This window comes from Oryx dammah, unplaced genomic scaffold (assembly GCF_014754425.2).
Source record: "Oryx dammah isolate SB20612 unplaced genomic scaffold, SCBI_Odam_1.1 HiC_scaffold_18, whole genome shotgun sequence".
Taxonomy (NCBI): Eukaryota; Metazoa; Chordata; class Mammalia; order Artiodactyla; family Bovidae; genus Oryx; species Oryx dammah.
Genome location: NW_024070202.1, coordinates 86,664,921 through 86,677,459, shown reverse-complemented (window position 1 = coordinate 86,677,459; position 12,539 = coordinate 86,664,921). Strand labels below are relative to the sequence as shown.

The window sequence follows — 12,539 nt, the reverse complement described above, 5'->3', positions numbered from 1 at the left end:
ATCACTGGGTGCAAAGAAACTCAGGTAATTTTTCATCGGTGCAGACTTACTGCTGATAAAAGCATAACTGGGAAAATGCCAGGAGATAAGTGACAGATATTCTTATTCAACTACTTATTCCTTAAGGTCTTCTTCTGACTGAAGGTCAAATAGTTATTTTTTTTTTAATTAATTAATTTTTGGCTGTGCAGGGTCTTCGGTTGCTGCGTGAGAGGCTTTCCCTAGTTGTGGTGAGCAGAGGCTACTCTATAGTTGCGCTGCATGGACTTCTCTTGTTGCAGAGCATGGGCTCTAGAGCATGGACTTGGTAGTTATTACACATGGACTTTGCTCAGAAGCATGTGGAATCTTCCCAGACCAGAGATCAAACCCACGTTCCCTGGACTGGCAGGAAAATTCTTAACTACTGCCCCACCAGGGAAGTCCCAAATAGTGCTTTTTACTCTTCAGATTTGGGCTCATACATATTTGTACACAGGGTGCTGCCCCAGGTAAAGCGAGAATGTTTTCTAGCAGGTCCAGCCTGGATTGGCAGCAGGAAGGACAGACCAGAGTGATTCCCATGACTTCTTCCCAGGGATACTCAACTAATACTGCTTATGAAAGGAATGTAAGGACCAGGATCATTTAAGTCTGACTTTCCCAAGTGGACAGAATCAGCATATTTCATATTGCTGTGCTGTGCTTAGTCGCTCAGTGGTGTCTGACTCTTTGCGACCCCACGGACTGTAGCCTGTCCAGGGGGATTCTCCAGGCAAGAATACTGGACTGGGTTGCCATGCCCTCCTCCAGGGGGATCTTCCCAACCCAGGGATCAAACCCAGCTCTCCCACATTGTAGGTGGATTCTTTACCATCTGAGCTACCAGGGAAGCCCATGAATACTGGAGTGGGTAGCCTATCCCTTCTCCAGGGGATTTTCCAGATCCAGGAATCGAACCAGGGTCTCCGGCACTGCAAGTGTATTCTTTACCAGCTAAACTACCAGGGAAGCCCAGTCTAAGGGTAGCTCAATCCTAAAACAAGACTCATCAGTAAATGTTAGAAAAGATGAGGAGCTACTAATAGTTCTCTCTCTCCAACAAGGAATCTAGGCCCTCTGCCAAGTTACCAATGGGCTTGAGGACCATTTGTCCTCACTCTTCATCCAAGCTGCATCAGGGAGACAGAAGACAGGGTAACTATTAGGGCTTGAGCATTATTACAAAGATACCCTTCTTATTCTTATTATTTTAGAGAATCTATCCCATCTCTAAAGTTTATGCTTTTCACTATCCTAATGCTGTTTACGTTCTATTTTTTTATGCCTCTGTGGATCTTCAAAAGAAATGCATGTTCTACAGAATTTTCAAAGGCATAAATGAACTAACATTAAGTATTTATCAAATCTAGGCCTGCTTTATCATATAAACTGTACTGGGTTTATGTTCATGAAAAAAATTCTAGGTACTAAGAAATGTGTAACTATAAAATACAGTAATATGCTTGGATTTTATTTCGAAGAGAATTCAAGTAAAATATAGAAGCCCAGCCCCCATGAGGTTTTAGATAAAATTAATACTACTGACTAGTTAAGTATTTTTAAGTTACTTACCCTGTAAAATTTTTGGTGCTATAAAAATGAAAATAGTCACTGTAAACAGGCATATCTTAAATTTTAACTCTCAATTATTATTATTTTCCTGTTAAAACTAACCATGAAAGAATCTGACAACTTTCACTTGGATCTTTAGTGTTCTCCTTTTTCTATTTTTGTCACTGTGAAACCCTTTACTCACTCTGTTTTTCATGTTATTTGGTCTTTACTTTTTAAAATTAAAATGATTTCAATAGTCTGATACAACTGTGTCTCTATAACCTTCAAGGAAACCAATATAATGTGAATTTAAAAACTGGATTCAACTTAACTGTGAGAGAGAAATAAAAAGAACCTTTAATATGATTTTCTAAATACTACAATTAGAGAAGTTCATGCATGTAAAAATCTCCAATTTCAGCATATGGGACAATACATAATTTTATTAAAAATATTTTTATATAGAATCACAGTTTTTCATGTACTTTTAAAGTACATTAATATTAATAAGGGTAAATTATAGTCAAATACTTATTTTGAGATATACATATATATATATATATATACACACACACATATATATTATACTTTAGATTTTATTCTGTTAAGAAGCCACAGAAAAACATCTCAATGGAGTCCATTCTCTTCAACATGCTCACAGAGGTGTTTTTTAAAAATGGCCTAACTTCATTTAACTTAACATACTTGTAATGACCAAAGGTGATTCTCTTATTAATTGTCAGGGTCGGGGTGGAGTGTATATAATTATCACATTAAGGACAAATTTTTTCTTTCAATACTCTGTGTGTACTGCATTTGATTAATTGTTATTCTTTAATCAGAGCATAATTTAACTATATAGATTATAATTCCCATTAAGCTAAAATACATAATTCTACTTAATCATACTGTCTATGAGTACTGGGATCAGTGAGTTCTACTATAACTGGCTTTGCTGTTTACTGCAGTAAGAAGTAAGAAGTTTCCTTTAGGCCCCTTCAGGCCCTAGGAGCAGAATCTACAGGTTCAAGTAGGCCTTTGATCTCTTTTTATTTCATAGCACACTCATGAGTGAATTAGGTGTGGGTGCCTTCATGTTGGTATGTAAAAACCCACTTTGAAGGATCTTCCTTGTGATTTCCTACTAGACTCAGATCATTTGAATTGACTGAAATACTGGGATTGTCCAGGAATACTTTAAGAGCCCTGCCCAAAATAACCCAGAAGTCTTCTGCTGAGACTCCTCAGAACAATTTAGAAATAAAATAATTTTAAAAGATTGCTTCTAACTCCCTGGAGAATCTGAGCCATACTCCTGGGTCTGAGAGTTCATAGCACTCAAGGACTAACTGATGACTGACAAAGGTCTCAGGATGGGTCCCCACTGGCCTGCTGTTGTTGTTATTGTTAAGTTGCTAAGTCATATCTGACTATTTGTGACCTCATGGACTGTAGCCCACCAGGCTCCTCTATCCATGGAATTCTCCAGGCAAGAATACTGGAGTGGGTTTCCATTTCCTTCTCCAAAGGATCTTCTTGATACAGAGATTGAATCCTTGTCTCCTGCCATTGCAGGTGGATTCTTTACCACTGAGTCACCTGGGAAGTCCTTTGGCCTGCTGCTTCCTTGCAAATAATAACTAATGTTTTAGTGGCCACCAGTCTGACTCAGGCACTACTGGGGTTTACAGAATCTTCTCACTTCATCAAAACAGACTCCAAGAAGGCTGCAAAAACAGGCCAGTAGTGAAGATTGTCAATATACTTTTTTGACTGAACACTTAAAATTCACATTTATGGGATAACAGAATAAAACCTATGGGTCATTCTGGTTTTGTTAGATTTTCTAAAAGAGCGTGTTACTCACACATGTTATTCAACATTCCACAAAACAAAAAGCAACACTGATGTAGGTAGGCAAGCAAGGCTTATTTAATTGTTCAAAGGTTTTAAGCCAAGTTTCACAGTGTAAAAAGGCAAAAGCAATTGTAAACTGCAATCTTTTTAAAGGGTGATTTTTAAATATCATTATATAACAGTACCTGTAGTGTGGTATGGTACAGGCTGAACAAGGACAATGTATAGTGATTTAACAAAGACAGTTGTTATACAAATGAAAAGAACACAAAACAGGAAAATGCATTAATCTAATTCACCACGTATTTAAATTGAATACATATGATTATCAAGACCCTAAGACATGTACTCAAATAATATCTTCTATAACTACATGAAAGTGAAAGTGAAGTCACTCAGTCGTGTCTGACTCTTTGCAACCTCATAGCCTGTAGCCTACCAGGCTTCTTGCTCCATGGGATTTTCCAGGCAAGAATACTGAAGTGGGTTACCATTTCCTTCTCCAGGAGATCTTCCCAACCCAGGGACTGAACCTGGGTCTCCTGCACTGTAGGCAGATGCTTTACCGTCTGAGCCACCAGGGAATGCAAAAAAGCAAAACGGCTGTCTGAGGAGGCCTTACAAATCGCTGTGAGAAGAGAAGTGAAAAGCAAAGGAGAAAAGGAAAGATATAAGCATCTGAATGCAGAGTTCCAAAGAATAGAAAGGAGAGATAAGAAAGCCTTCTCAGCGATCAATGCAAAGAAACAGAGGAAAACAACACAATGGGAAAGACTAGAGATCTCTTCAAGAAAATAAGAGATACCAAGGGAACATTTCATGCAAAGATGGGCTTGATAAAGGACAGAAATGGTCTGGACCTAACAGAAGCAGAAGATATTAAGAAGAGGTGGAAAGAATACACAGAAGAACTATACAAAAAAGATCTTCAGGACCAAGATAATCACGATGGTGTGATTACTCACCTAGAGTCAGACATCCTGGAATGTGAAGTCAAGTGGGCCTTAGAAAGCATCACTATGAACAAAGCTAGTGGAGGTGATGGAATTCCAGCTGAGCTATTTCAAATCCTAAAAGATGATGCTGTGAAAGTGTTGCACTCAATATGCCAGCAAATTTGGAAAACTCAGCAGTGGCCACAAGACTGGAAAAGGTCAGTTTTCGTTCCAATCCCAAAGAAAGGCAATGCCAAAGAATGCTCAAACTACCACACAATTGCACTCATCTCACATGCTAGTAACGTAATGCTCAAAATTCTCCAAGCCAGGCTTCAGCAATATGTGAACCGTGAACTTCCAGATGTTCAAGCTGCATTTAGAAAAAGCAGAGGAACCAGAGATCAAATTGCCAACATCCTCAGGATCATCAAAAAAGCAAGAGAGTTCCAGAAAAATATCTATTTCTGCTTTATTGACTATGCCAAAGCCTTTGACTACGTGGATCACAACAAACTGTGGAAAATTCTGAAAGAGATGGGAATACCAGACCACCTGACCTGCCTCTTGAAAAAACTATACCTATATGCAGGTCAGGAAGCAATAGTTAGAACTGGACATGGAACAACAGACTGGTTTCAAATAGGAAAAGGAGTATGTCAAGGCTGTGTATTGTTGCCCTGCTTATTTAACTTATATGCAAAGTACATCATGAGAAACACTGGGCTGGAAGAAGCACAAGCTGGAATCAAGATTGCTGGGAGAAATATCAATAACCTCAGATATGTAGATGACATCACCCTTATGGCAGAAAGTGAAGAGGAACTAAAAAGCCTTTTGATGAAAGTGAAAGAGGGCAGTGAAAAAGTTGGCTTAAAGCTCAACATTCAGAAAACGAAGATCATGGCATCCGGTCCCATCACTTCAGGGCAAATAGATGGGGAAACAGTGGAAACAGTGTCAGACTTTATTTTGGGGGCTCCAAAATCACTGCAGATGGTGATTGAGGCCATGAAATTAAAAGATGCTTACTCCTTGGAAGGAAAGATATGACCAACCTAAATAGCATATTCAAAAGCAGAGATATTACTTTTCCAACAAAAGTCCATCTAGTCAAGGCTATGGTTTTTCCAGTGGTTATGTATGGATGTGAGAGTTGGACTGTGAAGAATGCTGAGTGCCGAGGAATTGATGCTTTTGAACTGTGGCGTTCGAGAAGACTCTTGAGAGTCCCTTGGACTACAAGGAGATCCAATCAGTCCATCCTAAAGGAGATCAATCCTGGGCGTTCATTGGAAGGACTGATGCTGAAGCTGAAACTCCAGTACTCTGGCCACCTGATGCGAAGTTGACTCATTGGAAAAGACTCTGATGCTGGGAGGGATTGGTGGCAGGAGGAGAAGGGGACGACTGAGGATGAGATGGCTGGATGGCATCACCAACTCCTTGGACATGAGTTTGGGTAAACTCTGGGAGTTGGTGATGGACAGGGAGGCCTGGCGTGCTGCAATTCATGGGGTCACAAAGAGTTGCACACGACTGAGCGACTGAACTGAATTGACAACTATATAATTAGATGTATATTACAGAAATAAGCATAATTATAACTACAAACAAATAAAAAAGTTTTTAAAAAGAATATCCACTTTAGTTTAACCTTGAAAAGGTTTACATTCTTTTCTGAACATGAGTTTATGCATTAATTTTAAAATAGCAATTTATAATAATATCTATGGTGATGCTGTTGTACACAACAAATGTAATTAAAATGCACAAGCAATAAATTAATCAAATTATCCTACTTTTAGATGTACAATTTGGAAGATTTTTACTTCACAGATATTGATTAGAATATTTAAAATCTGTGACTGAAAGGATGAGGGCAATTATACATCACCTCTGTCTTTCCTTTTTAACAGAAGCAACAAATAGTACAGTCTTAGAAACAGCTTATCCAAAATAATAATAGAATAAGTCAATCAGGTACATTCAACATTAGGTAATGAAACAACATGGTTAATAGGATGAAATGGTACTAGTAAAACCCATGAAATAAACAGCAAACTCAAAAGACACTTACATCTATATTAGCCACATAAATCGTAAAGTTTAGAAATCTTGTAGGAACCATCACACTGAACCACAAGACAGTAAGTACTGCTGTCAAGATTTTTACTGCTATGTATTTACTACAGAAACAATATTTAAGATAATGTAATTTCAATAATGAACTAAAAATATATGGACTGAAATGCCATTGTAGTCCTCCTGATCAGAAAGAATGAGTTCTGGAGAGAACCAATATTTTCCTTATAAAAATAGGAAGAGCTGAAACTTTGCATAAATTGGTCTTCAACAAAGAACTTTCTGGAATAATTAAAGGATAAACTAAATTTTAACCCTTGATTTTTAAGAGTAATATCATACCAGAATATCAAATCAAACACCACCTTTAACTAAAACATATTAATGTTCAAAATGTTCTAAGGCACTAAGACATCCATGAAGATTAAGTGATGTGTCCAAACTAGCATCTCATTAGTTCAATGGTGTCTCGATCCTTTGAATAAACAGAAATTAAGTTATAATACTTTCTATTTTGTACAAATGTGAAAGTGCTACAAATGATACAAGAACTTTGTATTTTGTGTCAATACAGATTCATTCTAAAAGGATCACTCAGAAATTATATCTATAGATAATAGACATTTGATCTGTTTTTCCATATGCAATAAGCTTCTTTCTTAAAAATAAGAAAGAAAAAATTCAAAAAGTCTAAACTTTTAGCATAGTGGCTAGAGTTAGAAGTGTTAGTTGTTCAGTCATGTCAGACTCTGCAACCCCATGGACTGTAGCCCGCCAGGCTCTTCTGTCCATGGAATTCTCCAGGCAAGAATACTGGAGTGGGTTGCCATTCCTTTCTTAAGGGAGAGTTAGAAAATGCAAAACATAAATAGCTAAAATTATTTTTTGACTGGGAAAATGTACTATGTTCAGAAATTAGAGTGGTATAATTAAACCAAGACAGTAAAATTAAATGAATGGTTTTAATATAATTCATCACCTAAAACACACAATAGGATTAGAGGGGATTTTTATATACCATATTTAATCAATTCACATGCAATATTGGCCAACATAGTCAACAGTGCACGGCTAAAGATATCATTTTTGGAATGGATCAACATGTGGAACTTCAGTGAGGGATGACATTCAATGGAAAAGCGTCATATGGTATAGCTGAAACCATGGTCAGTTAATTTGATACTCATCTTTCAATAACAGAGCTCACATTCCATTTAAAAATAACCTGACTTTGCAAAATAATGCTAAATAAGAACACTATGAAAGATGGTTATACCTAGGACATGAGGCAGCTCATAATATTATTTTTAAATAATGATACTGCCATTATGAGAGTGCTGTTCTGTGCTTAGTTGCTCAGCCATGTCTGACTCTTTGCAACCCCCTTGGACGGTAGTCCACCAGGCTGTTCTGTCCATGGGGACTCTCCAGGCAAGAATGCTAGAGTGGGTTACCACGCCCTCCTCCAGGGGATCCTCCTAACCCAGGGATTGAACCCATGTCTTCTGCATTGCAGGCGGATTCTTTACCATCTGACCCACCAGGGAAGCCCATCATGAGAGTAGTAATATTCATTAGCTGTAAATGTTCTAAGTTGGGAAATACTTTGGCAAGTTTTATGGCCTGTGGCTTGGAAGGATCCAGAATCGAACGTCTAATGTTCTGATAAATTCTTTAACTTAAATACTCAACTAGTTAAGAACTATGATGTTATGAACAAGCTTATAATAGATTAAAACCCTGCTTGGCACACAGACCACAAAGGAAAATCAACAAACATCAGTTTTCCTTCTATACATAAATGTAAAACATGCTCCAATTAATATGACTTGTAATCACTGCTATTAAAAACCTATGAAAATTTCAGACAGTAGCCTCATAATAGGGATGACCAAAGAATATTTACATTTATGTACGTGTGTGTGTTTGTATACATTTATGAACATGCATATGCATATGTACTATATAATTCCATTTATTACTTTAAAACTGCTTATACTAACAAAAGAAAGACTTTAGTTATGTACATTTGTAAATTGTCCAATTATGATAGGCAGCACTTTCTTCAGTTATTGCATATGGTTTGAGATCAAAGATTTTCCTGTAACACTCAGAGAAGAAGCATGCAAATAAAATACAATTAGAAACAACTTTTTTGCTTGCTTTTACGGAATAAAACTGGCAAACCTAAGAAGAAAGATCCCCCTCACCACCAATTTATAAAAGATAGATGAAAATATCTAAGATAAACTTCTGAGATGCTTTGTATAGGTATTTCAAAGTACCTCACACGATCCTTGAATCATGTACATACTTACTAAATATTTTGGGGGCTGAAAGAGGGAGGAAATAAACACAAATGAAACAAACTTTTCATTATTCAAAATCAAAGTCTTTATATTTTCTTAGCTATTTTCATTTGACAACCACTACAGACACTACAATAGGTTTGGCAGTTCTTATTTCACAAACAGAAAACTTCAGTATTAATAAGAAATTCACTTATTGTGCCATACCATATCTGCTGAATGAAAATGAAAAATGAGCTCTGCGCTTTACAAAATTACCTGATAATCCAGACTAAAAAAGAAATCACTTTGCCTTTTGGACAAAGAACATAAAGTCAGAGAGAAAGCGCCAATGCATTCAGAAATTAAACTAGCCTCCTTTATTTAATAAGGTATATCAGGGGGCACTTACCAGGGTCATCGGAAGGCATGTCCACAATCAGCTGGTCACTGTATTTTCCGTATAAGCCATTAGTGCATATGGCTACTATTTGAAGAACATAACTCATATTGGGTAGTAAATTATTAAGAATAGCACCCTAAAAGAAAGATGGCAATAACTATACAAATTTGTCATTCTCAGAGGAGTGTTAACATACTAGACATCTCTTCTTAGAAAACATTTTCTCATTTATCTATAACAAATTTTGTATTTTATTAACCTGAGAAAAAATTCTACACAATGTTATCAGGCTGAGCTTGTGATATTTGTGAGTTGGGAAGATACTGGTAAACTATGCTTTTATTTATTTTTTTTTTTGCTCTGTAAAAATCAGTTTTAGTTTCAGAAAATTTCATTTTTTAACTCAAACTCATGCAATTCATAAATGAGTAGCCAAAAGTGTAGGTTACTACTTCAGACAAGCATGTAGCATTTATAAGAAGCAAAATGTGAAAAACTAATTTCTTTCTTTTTTCTTAACAATATGTAAACCAGACAATAATAGAATTATTACCTCCTTCACATGACTATGAAATGAAAAATAGTATATTCTCATAAATTCCACTTACAAATTTCTCAATTCACAGTGTTTGTTCTAGACATCTAAATTAAAAGTTGTTACACATCTCCTCATTTTGTTTATACGATATTCCACACCAGTTTTTGTTTAGACGCAGGTTCCTAGGGCTTGAGGGACCCCTGCTGTTTGTATTCAGAGTTCAGTGTCCTGGACCTGCACTGAGGGCTTCCCTAAGCCATACCCAGATGGGATTTTTTCAATTACACCACAACTGCCAAGGAAAAGTTAATACTGAGATGCTCAGAATCTGTACTTTCTTTTCTTTGATTCTTATGGGTGGAGAGGAAGAAGACACGCATCGTTTCCCAAGGATTACCTGCCTTGTACCCCAAAAGTTCTGTCTCAATTGACTTCACATTTGTTACTCGGAAATTTGAATCAAAGAAAAGGACTTTCAAGACCTCTACACTATTTTCTACTCTATTTCCTTTGTGCTGATACAATATGATGAAGAAACAACAGACAGCTGTATCACAGCACTGATATTCTAGACCCAATCCCTTCCCTACCTGGGAGCTGTCGTTCTGTCGCCAAGTCGTGTCCGACTCTGCGATCCCATGGACTGCAGCACACCAGGCTTCCCTATCCTTCACTGTCTCCTAGGGCTTGCTCAAACTCATGTCCATGGAGTCAGTGATACTATCCCACCATCTCATCCTCTGTCGTCCCCTTCTCCTCCTGCCCTCAATCTTTCCCAGCATCAGGGTCTTTTCCAATGAGTCAACTCTTCGCATCAGGTGGCCAAAGTACTGGAGTTCCAGCTTCAGCATCAGTCTCCTTCCAATGAATATTCAGGATTGATTTCCTTGAGGATTGATTGGTTTGATCTCCTTGCTGTCCAAGGGGCTCTCAAGAGCCTTTTCCAGCACCACAATTCGGAAGCATTAATTCTTTGGCACTCAGCCTTCTTTATGGTACAACCCTCACATCCAACTGTGAAAGTACAAAGTATTTGACTGTTCTTTGAGTCCTTTTCTTTGTAAAGAAAGGCTATACTAGATGATATCTAGCTCTAAGTCTTCTGAAAGTTATTATCGGCAAAGTTGTAGTCTCCATGGAATTAAAAATAGTGGTAAGAACCTAGGGCTTGCCTGGTGGCTTGGATGGTAAATAATCCACCTGCAATGCAGGAGATGTGCATTCGATCTTTGGGTTGAGAAGATTCCCTGGAGAAGGGAATGGCTATCCACTCCAGTATTCTTGCCTGGAGAATTCCATGGACAGAGGACTCTGGCAGGCTATAGTCCATGGATTCGCAAAAAGTCAGACATGACTGAGCGACTACATTTTCACTTCACTAGTATTAATCACTGTAAATTTTGAATAATTAAATATAGCTTCTGCATCCCTATCTCCCCACTAGAGAGCTCATACAAAGCCTAAAGTCATCAAAGGCAACAATATACAATCATTTGTAAGTTCTTATCCTAGATAAGTCACCACAGTGACTACAATGCTATCAATACATGAAACAATTGATCTTATAGTTACCAAATCTTGATAGCCATCTGTCAAAAACTCATGCTTGGTTTGGTCTTCTCCCTCCAACTGCTGGTACAGAACGGCAAACTTCTCGATCATGGTATCATAAACTACTCGAGGTCTCTCCCACGTAACAAGAAGGCTAGTATAATTCTCTGGGTCAGCTTGAACATTTTCTGGTTCTGAACTACAAACTTCAGAGGAAAAAAAAGTACAGTTATTGACACAACTGTCACCCTCTAGAATCTTAACAAGTGAAACACATTCTATGAACATTTTTGTTGTATTTTAACAGAAATTGAAAAGTTACACTTTCCCATTGTGGCTCTTTTGTTCACGCCATTTCCTGTATCTGAAATACTTCTCCATTCCCCACTGTGAAGGAAAAAGATTGCCTTGCTAGTAAACAAAGGATGTTACAACCATCAAGCCATCACATTAGAGCCTCCCTAATGGTGTACCCTGAGCAAACTCAGGATGAGAAAACACAGGAAACTGGTCCCAGGTAGCTGAGGTCTATACCCAAGGAGCAATTTCAGTGAGACCAGACTCTAGAACCTTCCCATACACAGAAAAGTGCTAACTTCCTTGAGAGTTCTGGTTTTCTCTAATTAACAGTAATCTTTTGGTGTTCCTACTATGTGGTCTTTGATGCAAAAACTCCTACATATCCTGATTCCCCGCCTTGCTTCTTTAGAGCAGCCCCTCAATGTGATCTGAGAATCCTGTCTCCCAGGGTTTAAGTCCTCAGAATGTCCACCAAATAATACACAACTCTCGACTTTTAGCTTGTGCATTTGTTTCCATCAACATCTACCTCTGTTCAAGTCTGACCTTCAAAGAATGTCTTTACCAAGTGCAGTATTTTCTGTTATGCACACTCTGACCTCTGCTGGATTGATATCTGTCATTTTCAACTGTCTGTCTTGTTTTACCACAATTATTGCATTAATTGTATGTTCTCATATTTTTCTTTTCTGAACAAGCCTTTGCTCCTCTGTGTGTGCATGCTAAGTCGCTTCAGTCGTGTCAAGCTCCTTGTGACCCTATGACTGTAGCCTGCTAGGCTCCTTTGTCCATGGGATTCTCCAGGCAAGAATACTGGAGTGGGTCGCCATGCCCTTCTCCAGGGGATCTTCCTGACCTAGGGATTGAACCCTTATCTCTTATGATTCCTGCATTGGCAGGCAGGTTTTTTTTTACCACTAGCACCACCTGGAAAGCCAATCTTTATTCTGCGAGTAGATTATAAGCATAATAACCAGAGGTTTTTTTTTTTTAATTTCTATATTGCA

General features: G+C 37.8%; 1 protein-coding gene across 1 annotated transcript in view; it reads right to left on the bottom strand.

Annotated features, from left to right (window-relative positions):
• The window catches only part of PTPRZ1 (protein tyrosine phosphatase receptor type Z1), a 110,013-nt gene that overhangs the window by 57,288 nt on the left and 40,186 nt on the right, over nt 1-12,539 (bottom strand). Inside the window, exons 9-10 of the mRNA XM_040259885.1 lie at nt 11,254-11,438; nt 9,153-9,279 (exon numbers count right to left, since the gene is read on the bottom strand). Of these exons, the coding sequence (XP_040115819.1) occupies nt 9,153-9,279; nt 11,254-11,438 (312 nt within the window). The remainder of the gene's footprint in view (nt 1-9,152; nt 9,280-11,253; nt 11,439-12,539) is intronic.